This window comes from Scyliorhinus canicula, chromosome 1 (genome assembly GCF_902713615.1).
Source record: "Scyliorhinus canicula chromosome 1, sScyCan1.1, whole genome shotgun sequence".
Classification (NCBI taxonomy): domain Eukaryota; kingdom Metazoa; phylum Chordata; class Chondrichthyes; order Carcharhiniformes; family Scyliorhinidae; genus Scyliorhinus; species Scyliorhinus canicula.
Window position 1 is genome coordinate 101,257,532 of NC_052146.1, and position 17,868 is coordinate 101,275,399.

Below are 17,868 nucleotides of genomic sequence, written 5' to 3' on the forward strand. Positions count from 1 at the left end.
CCTTGGGGTGCCCAAGGGCCACTGGGCTACTCCATTGGATGGGGGTGCAAGCAGAGCCTTCCCCTGAGGCCCTCCCTACCACGCTACCAGTCCTGGAGGCCCACTCAGTCTCGACCAGGGTCTGCATGCTCACCTCCATGGAGCACTGGGAGTGGACCATCCTCATCTGGGACTGCCACAGATCATGCTGCAACTGTGCCACCACCCTGAGAGTCTGTGCCACATCAGCCAGTGACTGGGGCCCACTGTCTGCACAACATCAGCCAGTGTCTGGACAATGCCGCTGATGTTCCAATCCATGGCCTGCTGTGACTGGGCCATGCTGAGGAGCACCGTAGCAATGTCCAGCTGGCTCTGGCACATGGCTGCCTGCGAGGCAGCAACCCTGACCTGGACCTCGGCAAGCGTCTGCACAGACTGCCCCAGGCCTTGCACGTGTTGATCCATAGCCAAAACCGTCATCCCCAATGGCTCCACCGCGGACACCACCCATGCGGTGTCGGCCTGGGTGGCACGCATGACCGGCACCAACCCCTGTTCCTGCACGTGGATGGACTCCTCCACCTGTGGTAGAAACACCTTTAGATGGTCTGATGCATGCTTCTCATGGGTTGGGTGGATGGTGCCTCAGTGGCCAGCGACCCAGCTATGGCGGCTGGCATGGGTGCTGGCATGTGAGGCAGGGTGGGGGTTACGGGTGTGTGGGGGAGTCGGGGTTAGTGCCAGGGACACGGAGCAGTCGATTCACCCTGGCCGCCTTGAGGAGGTTGTGGAGTTTCTTCAGGCACTGCATGCCAGTCCGGACGACGTTACCCACGTCGCTGACCGCCTCTGCCCCTGCACCAAGGTACGGTGAATGGCGGCGCCTGGCGGCCTTCCTCCTGGGCCAGCATATAGGGTCACCCTTCTCCCCTCCATGGTGCCCTTGAGGGTGTCCGTCTCAGCGTCCCTGAAACGTGGCGCTGCTCTCCTTCCAGCCATCTTGTTGGTAGGACAGTGTGCGTGGGGGAAGTGTTTAAGTGTGGCTGCGGCGTGTGAGCCTCATGTGCACCATTCACGGACCCGCCAAATCTAGCACAGTTTTCCATGGACTTGATTGTGTTCCACGTGGACAGGGTGTTTAATGGGTACTCAGTTCAATGTGACCATCCTGCACTGTCAGCCAAATTTAAAACGACCCCTGTGCATTTTGTTTCTGGCATAACTTTATTAGAATTGATGATAAATAATAACAAAATTCAACCTAAAAGGTGCAAAATTTGCTAATTTCCAAATCTTTCAATTCAAGTCTGCTCCCCATTTTCTAACAAGACTCCATTTTCTAGCTGTAGAATCAAAATTAGCTTCAACTCAATAAATATTCATATTTTTAAGCCAAATCAATGTTTAAAGAAAATTAAAATATTTGTTGGCAACCTTTCTCTGTTGGTTCTAAGGGCTTTTGTCCCTTGACTTCCAGCATTGATGTTCGAAGTGACTCTTGTGGGTTTTGTTTCTTCTGCCTTAAATACTGCTGTCGCACTCGCTTATAGCTTCATTTTTTTTCTTATAGAGATATTACTCAGCCATCCATGAAGTGCAGCAGTTTCAATTCACAGCATGGCCAGAACATGGAGTCCCCGATCATCCAACAGGTTTCCTTGCATTTCATCGACGTGTCAAGATTTCTAATCCTCCTGCCTTGGGACCAATGGTCATTCATTGCAGGTCAGTGAGCAACTAAAAACCAAATGAGCCAAGTAACAGCTTCATGTAGTGGTTTTTGTGTTAAAGAAAGAGTGAACTGTACGAAGTGAACCATTTTCAAAGTGTCTAAAAGGAAAGGGTTTCAGGCCTTAGTGTGACATGTGAACTCCCACTGCTTTATCGTTAAGTGCATTGTCCAATGTAGCTCACTTGGCTAGACAGCTGGTTTGTGACACAGAGCAAAGCCAGCAGTGTGGGTTCAATTCATGTACTGGCTGAGGTATCCCCACTTTCTCAACCTTGCCCCTCACCTGAGGTGTGGTGATCCTCAGGTTAAACCACCATCAGTCAGCACTCCACCTCAAAGGAGAAAGCAGCCTATGGTCATCTGGGGCTATGGCGACTTTATCTTTACCATTGAAGCTGTTCACAGACCGGACATCTGAGGTTTCTTGCTACTCTATAATGGGTTTGTCGATTTCAATTTCTCAGTAGCCATCTGGAAGCTACCTGTTATGTTATGCTGTTTGATTAACATAAGTTGCGACTGACCATAGACGACGTTGAAAGACACTCCAGTCCTTGAAGTAAGTTGAAAGGAATTATTCAGTAACAACAACTAGATAAATGAGTTTGACACTCTGCTGATCTAACTCTAGTAACTCAGTGTGTCTGGTTTTATAATAAGTTGTGTAGTGCCCTCTAGTGGTCGTGCCACAGCCGGGTGTTCTGATTAACCCCTTAATTTCATGTTAGTCTACATATCATTTCATCTCCCCTTTTTTTTTAACATTACAGGTGTGGAACTAGGGAAATTGTGCGACAAAGCTAGATATAATGATATGTTATGTACAATTTTGTTATATGCAGAACAAACAGGGAAGAGAAAATGTTCACAGGTTCAGTCTTTGAGGCTTCCGCCTCATCCTTGATGACCTCCTGAGAGGTGGCGGTGGAGACGTTGGCGACTTGATCGTTGTGTGTGTCTCACGACCAGTGGAAACATCGGTCAGGATGTCTTGAGGGATTGCCTCAATAAATGGCAGTGAATGGGCGATCAGTGGCAGCCGTATTTTCTGAAGTGCCCTTCGATTTCTGCGGATCTGCACAAGGCGGCATAATGATTAAGCAGCTGAGACAGTGTTTGCAGGTTGCAGGGCATTTTTTTCTAAATTGGTCGATTCCACAATTTGTGCACGTCATCGTGTCACCGGCATGACCTTCCGTGCGTCTTCGCACATGCGTGATGCGGTTTTCAGCCATCTGCACCGTCGCTCGTGGTGCGCCTGCGCGGAGCGGTTCGCGGGCATTTCATACTTTTTCTTGTACTGCGTATGTGCGGGGCCCGTATTTGCACGCGCAAGATGGCTGTCGTCAAAGACATGGGGGCGCTGCAATCGGGAGATGGCCTGGACACACTCAATCTCGAGGGAGGTTTTGTCACCATGTTCAGCTCTCTTATACTGGAGGTAGCAATTTTTGAGTGTTCATGCACTGTGCACGTTTCTATGGCGATTTCTAAACTTATCAGTTTGAGCTTTAGTAGTTGCTCTCTGAGAGGATCGGAGTGGATTTCAAAAATTATCTGGTCTCTGATCATCGAGTCAGTTAGTGCACCAAAGTTACAAGATTGGGCCAGCAGTCTGAGGTTAGTGAAAAAACTGTTGAAGGATTCATCTGTTCCTTGCATCCTTTTCTTAAAAATGTAGTGCTCAAAGATTTAATTTTCCTGGACCTCGCAATGGCTATCAATTTTTTTAAGGATGGTTTCATACTTAGTTTTGTCCTGCCCATCTGTATAGTTAAACAAGTTGTAGATCTCTAACGCGTGGTCACCAGCAGTAGTCAATAAGAGAGCTATTTTCCGAGCATCGGTCACTTTTGTTAAATCAGACACCTCTACATACAGTTGGAATTATTGTTTAAATAAGTGCCAGTTAACACTAAGGTTACCGTTTGTCCTGAGGAGCTTGCGGTTTGTCCATCGTGCCTGGGTTCGACAGCGTCATTCCGGATGCTTCTGTTGTCGAATAGTTGTCTTGATTGTTTCTCTAAACTTACTGAATTTACCTAGGTAGAAGCAGCAGCCACTACCGATACCATGTTATGTTATGCTGTTTGAGTAACATAAGTTTCTACTGACCATAGACGACGTGGAAAGAAACTCCAGTCTTTGAAGTAAGTTGAAAGGATTTATTCAGTAACAGCAACTAGATAAATGAGTTCGACACTCTGCAAATCTAACTCTAGTAATTCAGTGATAATGACTAACTGTACAATGGGATCTAGGCCACATGTGGTGACCCAGCCTGAGATCTAAACTATTTTGGTGCTAATTCTACAGTCTCTGCCAGGAGTGTGAGGGAGGGTCTCGTGTGTGTCTGGTTTTATAATAAGTTGTATAGTGCCCTCTAGTGGTCATGCCACAGCCAGGTGTTCTGATTAACCCCTTCGTTTCATGTCAGTCTACATATCATTACACTACATAGCCTCTGCTATTAGAAAAAAGAAGAATCAGCTAAGGTTCCCACTGCTACTACTAGCGAACCTTGCTGGAAACAGCACATTGAATGGATGTTGGATTGATGAGGTGAACCATGGCAGATTTGGACCTTCAGCCACTAGATGATGATTGGAAGATAACATAGTAATGCGTGGATTTCACACAACTGCATGGGTGGAATTTAACTTGCTTGTCATTCAGATACTGTGGATTCACCCCATAATCTAAGAAAGCAGGAGACAGAGAAACAAACAAAAATGTCACGAGGAATAAAATGTTATTTCAGGACTTCTTGTGGTGACATGTAGGAGGAAGTCGCACATTAGGTAGTCCGGGGTTTTGGGGCTTTTCCACCCATTTTGTTGGGGTAAAGTCTTCAGAAAACCAGGTGAGACTTAGTTGTCAAAGAATGTCCAAGAACCAGCGAAGGATTTGAACGACAGTCCACCGGCAGCGTTGAGCACAGTGAAAGGTGAATTCAGGGAAGATGGTGGAGGCAGGCTCGCCTGGTTATGCCGCATTTATAACGGTAGGGACGCTGGTGGAGGTGATTGTGGTGAAATTTGAACTACAGTTCAATAAGCTTTTCAAGAGGCATGGGAGGGAAATGCTGGAATCACTCAAGGTGTCGGTGGAAGGTCTGCTGGCCCCAATCAGGGAGTCACTTGGAAGAGCATCGGAGGCGGGGCGTGAGTAGGGTGAGGTGTTGAAGGGGGTGGAGGAGACACTGTCGAGGCACAGTGACCAGCTTGCCTCGTTGGAAGTTGAACTGGCCAAGGTGGAGGACAGAAATAAGGGCGTGGGAGCCAAGGTGGAGGATCTTAAGAATAGATCGCGGCAGCAGAATTTGAAGATCGTGGGGCTGCTGTGGGAGTGGTGGGCCTGAGGCAGACGATGCTGAGGAAGATGTGGGGGAGGGGCATGATGTCTCCCCTGTGGAGTTGGATTGGGCCCACCGGTCGCTTCAGCCAAAACCGTGGGCAAATGCGCCACTGACGGTGCCAGTAGTCTGCCTCCATAGGTATCATTCAAAGCAAAAGGTGATGAGATGAGCCAAGCAGACACGAGAGGTGATGTGGGAGGGCACCGGTATTTGTATTTAACAGGATCTTGCAGTAGTCCTGGCAAAGAAGCGGGCAACCTTTAACAGGGCAAAGGCAGCATTGTCCAAGCTTCAAAGTGGTTGACCCAGTGAAATTGAGGTTACGACAACTCAAGGGACCATCTCTTTGAGACGGCGGAGGAGGCAGAGGCGTTCGTAAAGGCAGATGGACTGGGACTGGATTGAGTATGGCGGAAGAGAGACTTCCTGTTGGGGCATTGGAGTTGGTTGGGGGACAAATGTTGAATAAAGTTGTATTTTCCTGCTTTTTCTGTTAGTCTAGGTATTTTGATATCCTTGCAATGAATATGGATTCTTGGTGGGAGTGGAAGAGTGTGCAGGATTGTGCTTTGGTGGGGTGTGTTATATTACTAAATTTTAATATAAATATTACTCTTTTGTCTTGCTGAGTTGTATTGAATTCTGATCAGAAATAGTCAAAGTCTTCGAGGTGATGACAAATTATTTATTGAGTAATATAATAATATACTTGTGAGTTCTTTCGTTTTAATACTTTGACGAGTAAAACAAATAAGAAAGTTTAGATTAAACTAACAATTACAATAATACACTGCACTCTAATCTGCTCACATCTTCACTTTTAGCTGCTCTCCACACACACTAACTGAAGAAAGAGCGGGAAATTCCTTATATAGCTCCTGTTAGTGTTGCCATCTCGTGTTCATGTGCCTGTACATACTTTAGATTAACTGAACATGTATTATAACATACAGATATCACTACATCCCCATTTTTTTGTGTTACACTTTTCAATTTACATTAGAAAGAAAATTGTACATGAAAAATGCTGTATTCTGTCATGCACTGTACAGTAAATAAGAATTAATCACTCAAAAGTTCATAAATTCATACGATTGGTTTTCTTCTACGTCTTGTACATCTTCTCAGCTTGATTGGAGAGGTGGAAACTTTGATGTTCTGTTGTTCTGATTCAACAAATTGTTGTATTTGTACATTTCTAGTTGAAGACTGGTTTAAGTTCAGATCTGGAAAGATTGGTTTAGAAAGATCACGTCTGTTTCTCCTAATCAATCCACCTTCTGATGTTTTGATTAAATAGGATTTTGTTGAGATTTGCCAAAGAACTATAGAAGTGTCAGACCATCCTCCATCAGGAGGTCTGATTCTGACAACATCATCTGCTACGAGAGGTTTTAGTGGTTTTGCATGTCTGTCGTAGTAATATGTACACCTTTTTTCCACTTTTCCATTTGATTGAGGAAAATGAGGACATGAAGTATCGTGATTGAAGTTACATGTTCTCGAAAATTCCGTCCACTCACAGCTTGCAAAGCACCGACCATTATCTGACATAACAGTTTGCGGTATGCCATGTCTCGCAAAAAGTTCTTTACATGCCTTGATCACAGCTGCAGAGGTGAGACCAGGTTGTCTCATTACTTCTGGAAAATTGGAATAATAATTCATTACAACAACCTAGTCTTTTCCAAATGACTGAAATAAGTCTACTCCTACTTTCACCCATGATGACGTAGTAGTGTCATGTTGTTGTAACGTTTCTTTGCATTGAGGTGGTTGATGTTTCTGACATGTTGAACATAACATAATAATTTCTGCAATGTCCTTGTTTATACCCGACTGTGCCTAGCTCTTCGTTTGCACTTCTCGATGTCGAGATGTCCTTCATGAAGTTTGCTTAGCATTTCTGACCTGAGATTTTTTGGAATGACAATTCTATCATTTCTGAATAATATGTCATCTAATATTGTCAGTTCAGCTTGTATACTTTTATACAGAGGACAGTGTCCTTTTGGCCACCCATGCTGTAGATGATTGATCACTCCATGCAAGGTTACATCCTTCTGTGACTGATCTGATGCAGGAAGTGTTTCTCTGTATAACTGTAAATCAGCTTCTATATCATTGATTCCAACGGTAGATTTTCTGTGTTGATAGACCTCGAAAGTGTATCTGCATTTACTAAATCTTTAACAGGAGCATAGATTAGAGTGCAAGCATATCTCCTTAACTTCATCATTATTCTCTGTAATCTTGGGGTCATATCATTGAGATTTTTAATCAATGATATTTACGAGAGGTCGATGGTCAGTTTCAACTGTGAATTTAGGTAGAACATTTCCATAATCTTAGACCTTAGATATGTCTGTTAAAATTCCTAAGCATTCTTTTTCTATTTGCGCATATCTGCACTCTGTTACTGTCATGGCTCTTGATGCATATGCAATGGGTATCCAATTGGTGTAGTCGTCTTGCGGGAGTAAGACTGCACCTATGCCTTCATGACTTGCATCTGTCGAGATTTTTGTGGGCTTAATTGGATCGAAAAAATTCAACTTGGAGCTTGTACGCAACAGTTCTGGAGAATTGATTGGAGATGAATTTCCCGAGGAAATTTACAAAACCAAGAAACCTTAGTACACCTTTCTTGTTTTTTGGTTGCTGCATTTTCTTGATGGTTTCTATCTTTTCTTCATCCGGTCTGATACCATTGGCTGTGATGTTCCCACCTAGAAATTTTAACGATGAGGTAGCAAATGTGCATTTTGACTGGTTTAATTTTAAGTCATACTGATGTATGCATTTCAATACTTTCCTTAGCCTAGCAATATGCTCTTTCTCAGTGGTAGACCATAAAATGATGTCATCTACATAGACTCGAACATCATCTATGTTTTTGGTCATTTGCTCCATAATTCGGTGAAAAATCTCTGAGAAAGAGATGACCCCGAAGGGCATTCTATTAAAGCAGTACCTTCTAAAAGGTGTGTTCAATGTACAGAGGAGCTTGCTTGAGTCGTCAAGGTGCATCTGCCAAAAACCTTGTGATGCATCTAACTTTGTGAAAATTCGCGCATTCAACATTTCAGAAGTTATTTCTTCTCTTTTGGGAATAGGATAATGTTCCCTACATATGTTTTTGTTAAGATCCTTGGGATCCATGCAAATTCTGCTATCTCCTGACAGTTTTTTTACACAGACCAAGGAACTAATCCAATCAGTCAGTTGTGTTACCTTGGATATGATACCTTGAGATTGTAATCTCGGGCGGGATTCTCCGTTGCCCGTCGTAACGCGGGTTTCCGGCGAGAAAAATCGGTGTTAATCACTCCGGCGTCGGGTCCTTCTTTAAGGCCGCTATTCTCCGTTCCCGGAGGGGCTAGCAGCGTATCGCGTCAGTTTCACCAGCTGCGGAAGTGGTGAGACCCGGCGTTTTTTGGAGGAGGAGGAGGAGAGAGACAGACCCGGCATTTGTGGGGGGGGCAGACCCGGCATTTGGGGGGGGGGGGCAGACCCGGCATTTGGGGGGGGGGGGGGGGGGGGGCAGACGCAGCATTTGGGGGGGGGGCAGACGCGGCATTTTGGGGGGGGGCAGACCCGGCATTTGGGGGGGGGGGCAGACCCGGCATTTGGGGGGGGGGGCAGACCCGGCATTGGGGGGGGGGCAGACCCGGCATTGGGGGGGGGGGGGGGGGCGGACCCGGCATTGGGGGGGGGGGGGGGGGGGGGGGGGGGCGGACCCGGCATTGGGGGGGGGGGGCGGCAGACCCCACCACCCCTACCTGCCTCCCCACCACCCACCCCGTCCCCCTCCCTCTGAAGGCCGGTACCCACACACCCCCCCTCTCGCCTCCTCCCCCCCTCTCTCCTCCTCCCCCCCTCTCGCCTCCTCCCCCCCTCTCTCCTCCTCCCCCTCTCTCCTCCTCCCCCCCCTCTCCTCCTCCCCCCCTCTCTCCTCCTCCCCCCCTTCCTTCCTCCTCCTCCTCCCCTTCCTTCCTCCTCCTCTCGCCCTTCCTTCCTCCTCCTCCCCCCCTTCCTTCCTCCTCCTCCCCCCCCTTCCTTCCTCCTCCCCCTCCTTCCTTCCTCCTCCCCTCCTTCCTCCTCCCCCCTTCCTTCCTCCTCCCCCCCTTCCTTCCTCCTCCTCCCCCCCTTCCTTCCTCCTCCTCCCCCCTTCCTTCCTCCTCCCCCCTCCTTCCTCCTCCCCCCTTCCTCCTCCCCCCCTTCCTTCCTCCTCCCCCCTTCCTTCCTCCTCCCCCCCTCCTTCCTCCTCCTCCCCCCCTCCTTCCTCCTCCCCTCCTCCTTCCTCCTCCCCCCTTCCTTCCTCCTCCCCCCCTTCCTTCCTCCTCCCCCCCTTCCTTCCTCCGTTAGTGGGGGGGGGGTGCGGCGTTAGTGGGGGGGGGGTTGCGGCGTTAGTGGGGGGTGGGGGGGTGCGGCGTTGGAGGGGGGTAGGGGTGGTGGGGAGGGGGGTTGGGGAGGGGGGTAGGGGTGGTGGGGAGGGGGGTAGGGGTGGTGGGGGGGGGTAGGGGCGTTGGAGGGAGGTAGGGGTGGTGAGGGGGGGTGTGGTTGGGGTAGGGGGCAGCGGCGTACAGAGGGAGGGGCGACGGTGCGTTGGCCCAGGGCATCCGTAGCCCCCCCTCTCTGCACGCCGCTGCCCCCAAACCCCCCCCCCGATGCCGCAACCCACCCCCCGATGCCGCAACCCACCCCCCGATGCCGCAACCCACCCCCCGATGCCGCAACCCACCCCCCGATGCCGCAACCCACCCCACCGATGGCCGCAACCCACCCCCCCGGATGCCGCAACCCCCCGATGGCCGCAACCCCCCGATGCCGCAACCCACCGATGCCGCAACCCACCCCCCCCGATGGCCGCAACCCCCCGATGGCCGCAACCCCCCGATGGCCGCAACACCCCGATGGCCGCAACCCCCCGATGGCCGCAACCCCCCGATGGCCGCAACCCCCCGATGGCGCAACCCACCCCCCCGATGGCTGCAACCCCCCGATGGCCGCAACCCTCCGATGGCGCAACCCACCCCCCCGATGCCGCAACCCCCCGATGGCCGCAACCCCCCGATGGCCGCAACCCCCCGATGGCCGCAACCCCCCGATGGCCGCAACCCACCCCCCCCGATGGCCGCAACCCCCCGATGGCGCAACCCACCCCCCCCGATGGCCGCAACCCCCCGATGGCCGCAACCCCCCGATGGCCGCAACCCCCCGATGGCCGCAACCCCCCGATGGCGCAACCCACCCCCCCGATGGCCGCAACCCCCCGATGGCCGCAACCCCCCCATGCCGCAACCCACCCCCCCCGATGCCGCAACCCCCCCCATGCCGCAACCCACCCCCCCCATGCCGCAACCCACCCCCCCCCATGCCGCAACCCACCCCCCGACACTGAACTGGTTGACGCCGTTTTAAAGCAACTGTGATTTTCGCCGACGTGACCCATGGCCACGTCGGCGGTACTTCGGCCCATCCGGCCAAGAGATTTGTGGACACTTAAAAAAAAAATGAAATCCCGCCGGCGCCAGCTGTTTTCAGAGGCTGCCGGCGGGATTTGCACAACGCCGGTTTTTGGCCGGTGGGAGATTTTAAAACCCTGCGGGAGTGGGATTAACGCCGCTGCCGGCCGATTCTCCGACCCTGCGTGGGGTCGGAGAATCCCGCCCCTCATTAGTTCTGCTTTCAATCTCTCTCTTAAAGGCACTGGAACTGTTCTTGGCGGATGGATGATAGGCTTTGCACAGAATTTTATACTGATATGGCAATGTGCCCATACCATGAAAAGCATCAGGGTATTCACTGAGTAACTGTTGAATGTCACCTTCTAATCTTGATATCTCATTTGTGTGTATGAAGGTCCTTTGAATCAACTGCAACTCCTTGCATGCCTGAACATCTAATAAAGAAGATCTGTGATCATCCACAATCTCAAAAGGCAGTGGTCTCTGAATGCCTCTGTTGAAAGCTGTTAAATGACACAAACCATGTGACACAATCTGATTGCCATTATAATCTGGAAGTTTGCATGCCGCAGGGAAAATCTTGTAATCCCACTGGATGGATAATAAATCCTGACAGTTGAGCAAATTGGCTATAGGGCTGTCATTAATATCGGTTGTTGTCCATTCAGTGTCGTTACTAATGATGTTTACTTGATGAGGAACCTTCTTTGTTGCATGGAGATCTTTTTGTTGTTGCTTGAAGATATGTTGTTTTACTTGAAGGTATGTTGTTATTGCTTGAAGATCTGTAGTTGTTGCTTCAATGACGCCAACAAAAAATGTGTTTTCCAAAAAAAAAACTTTTTCCTTCGTCTGAAAAGTTCTTCTGTGAATTTTTATTTTCAGTTTTTTTGATGGATCTTACATTAAAATATTTTTTCTGTGCGGTAGGGAGACAAATTGCTGATGATTTACATTGAGAAGCAAAGTGGTTTAATCTTGAGCACTTGAGCAGGACAATTCCCCTTTAAGTGGGCATTACCACATCTGCAACACGTCATGACGTAATCTCTCTGACTCATGAGTGACGTTCGCGCATACACAGACGTCTTCTGTTGAGCCTTGCATTTCTGAACGAACTGCGCATGTCCTGAGTTGGAATGTGTGTGCGCAAGATAGCTGCCGTCCTGAACGTGCTTCTTTGCTGCCTGCAACGCCATTTTAACTTTCTCAACCTTGTGGTGGACTTTCACGCCTTTTTCTTGTGGATAAAATTCGAAGTATTGGTTTTTACTCTGCTCATTTGAAATGCACTTTTCAATAGCAATATTTAGAGCTAAATCATTTTGCCATAGTAGAGCTTCTCTTAGACTTTCTTCCTTTATCCCATAAATGATCTGATCTCTGATTAAAGAGTCATGTTAATCAGCAAAATTACAAGTCTGGGCTAGAAGTTTAAGATCAGTGATAAAGCTAGTGATGGATTCTCCATTTTCCGGTAAACGCTTGTGAAACCTAAATCGCTCCAAAATTTTGTTGGTTTGCATTTTGCAATGATCATCAAATATTGCGACAATCACCCCGAATTTCCTTTTATCTTCACCTTCAGAAAATATGAACAAATTATAAATTTTGATAGCTTGCTGTCCTGCCAGGAACTGAAACAAAGCTATGCATCTAGCTTCAGAGGCCTTATTTAAATCATGAGCTTCTAAATAGAGCTGGAGTTGTCTAAATAACTTCCAATTAAGATTTAAGTTATCGATAGTCTTCAAATGTCTGAGAGCCTGCACTTGGGAGCTGTCGAGGATTCGTTTGCTGCGATGACTTCCACAGTCGAACAGTCAGTAACGGAACTTTTTCTTTTATTTTCTTATCTTTTTACTAGTTCTTAAAGCTTGTTTTTACCTGGTACCATGTTATATTACTGAATTGTAATATAAATATTACTCTTTTGTCTTGCCGAGTTGTATTGAATTCTGATGAGAAATAGTCAAAGTCTTCCAGATGATGATAAATTATTTTATCGAATAATATAATAATAGACTTGTAAGTTCTTTCACTTTAATACATTGACTGGTAAAACAAATAAGTAAGTTTAGATTAAACTAACAATTATGATAATACACTGCACTCTAATTGCTCACGACTTCATTCTAGCTGTTCTCCAGGCACACTAACTAAAGAAAGAGAGGGGAACTCCTTATATAACTCCTGTTAGTGTTGCCATCTAATGATCATCTACCTGTACTTACTTGACATTTACCGAACATGTATTAACACATACAGAGATCACTACAGGGTGTTTCATGCTGGCAGGATGGTTGTGTAGGGTGGAGAGGTTTTGATTCCTTTCTTTGAGTGGGGGGAATGGGATTCCAGTGGAGGCGCTCCCTCGCTAGCAAGCTGCAGTTCGCTAGTGAATGGCAAAGTGGTGGGGGGACGGACTGCGGCTTGCTGAGCCTGTTTAGGCATGTTTCGATGACTAGGAAGTGTGACTGGGGAGGGGATTGTGGGGAATGAGGTGGTTTCAAGAGGAAGTGGTTGGGAGGTTTCTGGGAAGGGGAGAATGGAGGGGGCTGTGGGTTGACCGTGACTGGGGAAGAGGCATGGATCCAGCCGTTGGGTGGGTCACGGGGCCATCTTGTGTGGGCTTTGGGCTGTGGAATTTTGGCGGGGCATGGGAGCATCCCCCAGAGGGGTGATGGCTGATAATAGAAGGAGGGGGGAGTGAGAGTTCACCGATCTTGTTGGTGACATGGAATGTCCAAGTGTTGGGAGACATGGTGAAGCGGGCAAATGTTTCTGCACAAACTGAGGGCTGATGTGGTGCTGTTGCAGGGGACCCATTTGTGAGTAAAGGACCAGGTGAGGCTTTGTACATGTTGAGTAAGTTATGTGTTCCACTCAGGATTTGTAGCAGGGCCCGATGTGTGGTAGCTTTGATTAGCAAAATACTTAGTTCAGATTTCTCGTTCCAAGCCAAAGTTGCTGATCCTTATGAAGGTGGGGGGGGGGGGGGGGGGCAGTTGTGAGGGGGAGGGGACCGTATTGGCAGATTTTGTGAAAGAGAGGGGGGGAGTGGTCCCATGACAATTTTTGCACCCGGGGAGGAGGGAGTTTTCCTTTTGCTTGCTGGTGAATAAAGTCTACTCTCCGATCAATTTTTTCATAATGGGGAAGTCGTTTTTGCCGGTAGTGAGGAAAGCGGAGTATTCGGCGATTATGATTTCCGACCATACTCCGCATGGTTGATATGGTTCAAGAGAGGGGGTATGGAGTTTGGATGTGGGGATGCTAGCATATCTGACTTTTTATGTACAGATGACCAAGGTGGTGGCTGAGTATATAGAGTTTAACAAGAATTGGGAGGTTTCACCCTTGGTAGTATGGGAGCTCTGAAGGCGGTGGTGAAGAGGGAAGCATTGCCCTTTTGTTGTACATTACGGACCCGGTTCCCACGCTGGGAAACATAATGGGGCTGTTAAGGCAGTTTGGGACTTTCTCCAAGTCCAAATTGAATTTGGAAAAAAACAAATGTTTTCTGGTCATTCCACTGGGGAAGGGGGTTAACTTGGGTACACAGTTTTGTTTGAAGAGCTCTCATTTTAGGTATTTAGTGGTCCAGGTGGCTCAGGATTGGGCCCGGTTCCAGAAGTTAAATTCTGCAAGTTTACAGAGTAGGGTTAAGGTGGATTTATAGAGGTGGGACAATTTCCCTCTGTCTCTTGCTGGGCGGGTGATTTGCGACTCTGGAGGAGTACAATTGGTGAAGATTAATACTTTGCCATAGTTTTTGTTTCTATTTCAATGCCTGCCAGTGTTTCTACCAAATACTTTTTTTGTGGGGTTGGAACATTTGATCTTGTTTATTTTGGCTGGTAAGGTGGCGAGAATTTGGAAAAGGATCCAACAGAGAGACCGGCAGTCAGGGGTTTGGTGCTGCGGTATCTGATGTGTTATTACTGGGCAGCAAACGCGGAGAAGGTGTTGGGCTGGTGCTGTGATCAGGAGACAGTCGTTTGCACAACAAACATTTTTTGTGAATCTGGTGGTGGTGGCTGCATTAAAAATATGGAGGCAATTACAGCAGCATTTTAAGGCGGGGGATGGGGTTGAAGTTGACTCCAATTAGTGACAATCACAACCGGCGAGATTGGATACCAGTTTTAGAGGCTGGGAGGATAAGGGGCTGGTAGTAATGGTGGATTATTTCCGGGATGGAGTCAGGGTAGTAGTATCAGTTAGCGCAGTCAGAGGCTTTCAGAACTTGCAGGTTGAGAATTTTGCTGGGAGGATCTTTCCGACCTTCCCGGTGTGGTCACCATCGTTTTTGGTGGAGAGGGTACTGTTGTTGCCAGGGGCGGAAGGGGGGAATACTTTTGGAATGTATGGGTGGATTCTGGTAGTGGACACAGCGCTGCTGGAGGTGACTAAAGGCAGGTGGGAGGAACAACTGTAAGGGGGAAGGGCAGGTTATGGTGTGGTGTGAAGCCCTATGAAGAGCGAATGCCACCTCGTCATGTGCAAGGTTCAGGCTCATACAATTAAAGTTTGTACATTTAACAAGGACTAGGATGCGCCGAGTGTTTGAGGGGTAGAGGGTAGGTGTGGGCAGTGTGGGAGGGTCCCAGCAAATCATGTACATATGCTCTCGGCATGTCCTAAGCTAGCGAACGTCTGGGGTTCTTTCTTCAGCACCATGTCGGCGATCTTACAAAGGGAATTAGAGCCTGGTCCCCTGGAAGCCAAAGGGCTTCTTCTGCTCTGTATCATTTTTCCCAGATTGTATTTAGAATGTTTCAAATATCTTGTCCAGCATTACCTCACATAGATATACTCTAAATAATTATCACACTGAAATCATTCCCATTATCCATTTTAGCTTTTGTTTTCACTAATTTAAATTTACTTCCTCTTGCCTGAATTCTCAGATTAATTTAAATTACAATTCTGAGGTCACCTCATCTAAACCATGTTTATAAAACTAAATGAGATCCACTTCACAACATATTGTCTTCTCTCTTGACTGAGGGGCTCAATGTTACTGATATTTCCTGATCCTCTTTGCAATTCAGTCTACTTGCTCTTCTCTGTGCTGTGTTTGATGCTTACATATATCCTTTGTGGTGTCAGGCAGAACTGGACATGGGGCGGGATTCTGCGTCTCAGAGACTAAGTGTTGACGCTGTTGTGGAAAGTGTGGACATTTACGATGGCAAAAACAGCGCGACAGATGCAACTATTCAGCTATTCCAAAGGGGCTCGCACGGGCGTTACAGGAAACGCCGCAGTTTGCAAGTGAAACAGCGCCAGATTCGCCGGTTCCGTGATTGCTGCACAGCTGCAGCTGCACTTAAGCGGTTTATCCCCCCCACACACACATACTGTTGCTGCCAACATGGCTGGAAAGAGAGCAGCGCCGCAGTTCCGGAACACAGAGCTGGAGACCCTCCTGGACGCCATGGAGGAGAGGCGGATGCTGCTGTACCCCGGGCCAGGAGGAAAGTAGCCGTGCCTGGGCGCAGCTGGCAGTCGCCGTCAGTGCCGTTAGCGAAGTCACCCGGACTGCCATCCAGTGCAGAAAGAAACTGCACGACCTCCTCAGGGCAGCCATTGTGAGTTGACAGCACTATGCCCATGGCACCAATCACCCTACCCCCACACACAAGTGTCCCGGACCTACCCCCGGGGGATGGCCGGACCCCCACCCTGCCCCACATGCCAGAACCCATGCGAGCCACAATGGCTGGGTGCCCTGGCCACTGAGGCCATCATCTACCCAACCCCTGGGCTGCAAGCGCCGGACTGTCCAACAATGTCGTTGTTTGTGTTTGCCCCCCCGTTCCCCAGGACAAGGGCGCGCACAACCGCCGGGAGCAGAAGACCAGAGCGGGACCACCAGACATGCGTTCGCTCACCGTGCCTGAGCAGAGGGCATTGGACGTGGCCGGTGGTCCAGAGAAGAGGGAAGTTGCTGAGGTGGAGGTCGGCGGCGGGCAATGAACTGAGATCCCCAGCCTAGTTGTGGATCCTCATGTCACATGTGTTCCCCCCTCACCCTCCCCACTCCCCGACCAAACCCCCCACCAAACCAAACCCCCCACCCCTCCACCAAACCCCTCACTGCCCCCCCACCAAACCCCTCACCCCGCCACCAAACTGCTCACCCCCTTCACAAACCCCCTCATTCCCCCACCCCCTTACCAACCCCCCCCCCCCCCCCCCCCCCCCCCCCCCCCCACACACACACTCACGCCTCACCACCGTCCGGCTGCCTAACCATACATGCAGTCTTGTATCTTACAGGACCTGCCGGAGATGGGCCCAGACCATCCGGGGTCGTCTGCCCCAGCCAGGGCCAGAGCCGGTTCATCCTGAATGGCAGAGCACCGATGGGGAGAGCAGCCCGAACACCAGCCCTCTGCCCGAGACCCAGGATATCTGGAGTTCGGGTCAGAGGATGACACTGACTTTCTGTCACTGCTGTCTCCAATACCCTCCACCATATCAGAGACTGTCACCTCTGTTGGGCAAACTAGTGAAGAGACTCCTGAGACATAATCTGGTGCACACCACACAGTCGGTCCGGTACAGCAGGTGGAGGTAGGAGCAGCCGATGGGCTGGACAGTCGGAGGGAAGCCCGGCCCCAGGAACCAGCTGCCGCGCAGATGGGTCCCGGGCTCCTGGAACATCCAGTCCCAGCCACAGTGGAGATGCAGGCAGAGACCTAGGGACAATGGGAGGGGATGGCGGAGGACGTTCAGCTACTGGAGGTGCAGGTCGAGGGGTCCATCCACGTGCTGGAGCAGTTGGTGGTGCCGGTTATGCATGCCACCCAGGCCAAAACCACACGGGTAGTGTTCGCTGTGGAGGCAATGGGGGCGACGGTGTCAGATATGGATCAGAATGTGCGAGGCTGGGGCATTCTGTGCAGGCATGGGCCAATGCCCAGAACAGGGCTGCCCTCTCACAGGCAACCATGTGCCAGAGCCAGCTGGAGATTGCAGCGGCACTCCTCAGCGTGGCCCAGTCACAGCAGGCCATTGTTGAGAGCGTCATCAGCATTTCCAAGGTTCAGGATGGTGTGATGCAGACACAGAGGGAGGTGACCCAGTCCCAGAGGGATGTGGCTCACACCTTGAGGGACATGGCCCACATCCTGAGTGACGCGACCCACTCGCTGCCTGATGTGGCACAGTCCCACAGGGTGGTGGCACAGTCGCAAAGTGATGTGGTGCAGTCCCACATGGAGATGCGCCACTCCCTGTGTTCTATGACCGCGAACGTGCAGACCCTTGTCGAGACCAGAGCGGGCCTCCAGGAGAGAGGATGAGTGCTAGGG

General features: G+C 49.6%; 1 protein-coding gene across 1 annotated transcript in view; it reads left to right on the forward strand.

The window, feature by feature from the left end:
- The window catches only part of LOC119975033 (receptor-type tyrosine-protein phosphatase U-like), a 1,028,343-nt gene that overhangs the window by 812,404 nt on the left and 198,071 nt on the right, over positions 1-17,868 (forward strand). Inside the window, exon 26 of the mRNA XM_038814894.1 lies at positions 1,553-1,707. Within this exon, the coding sequence (XP_038670822.1) occupies positions 1,553-1,707 (155 nt within the window). The remainder of the gene's footprint in view (positions 1-1,552; positions 1,708-17,868) is intronic.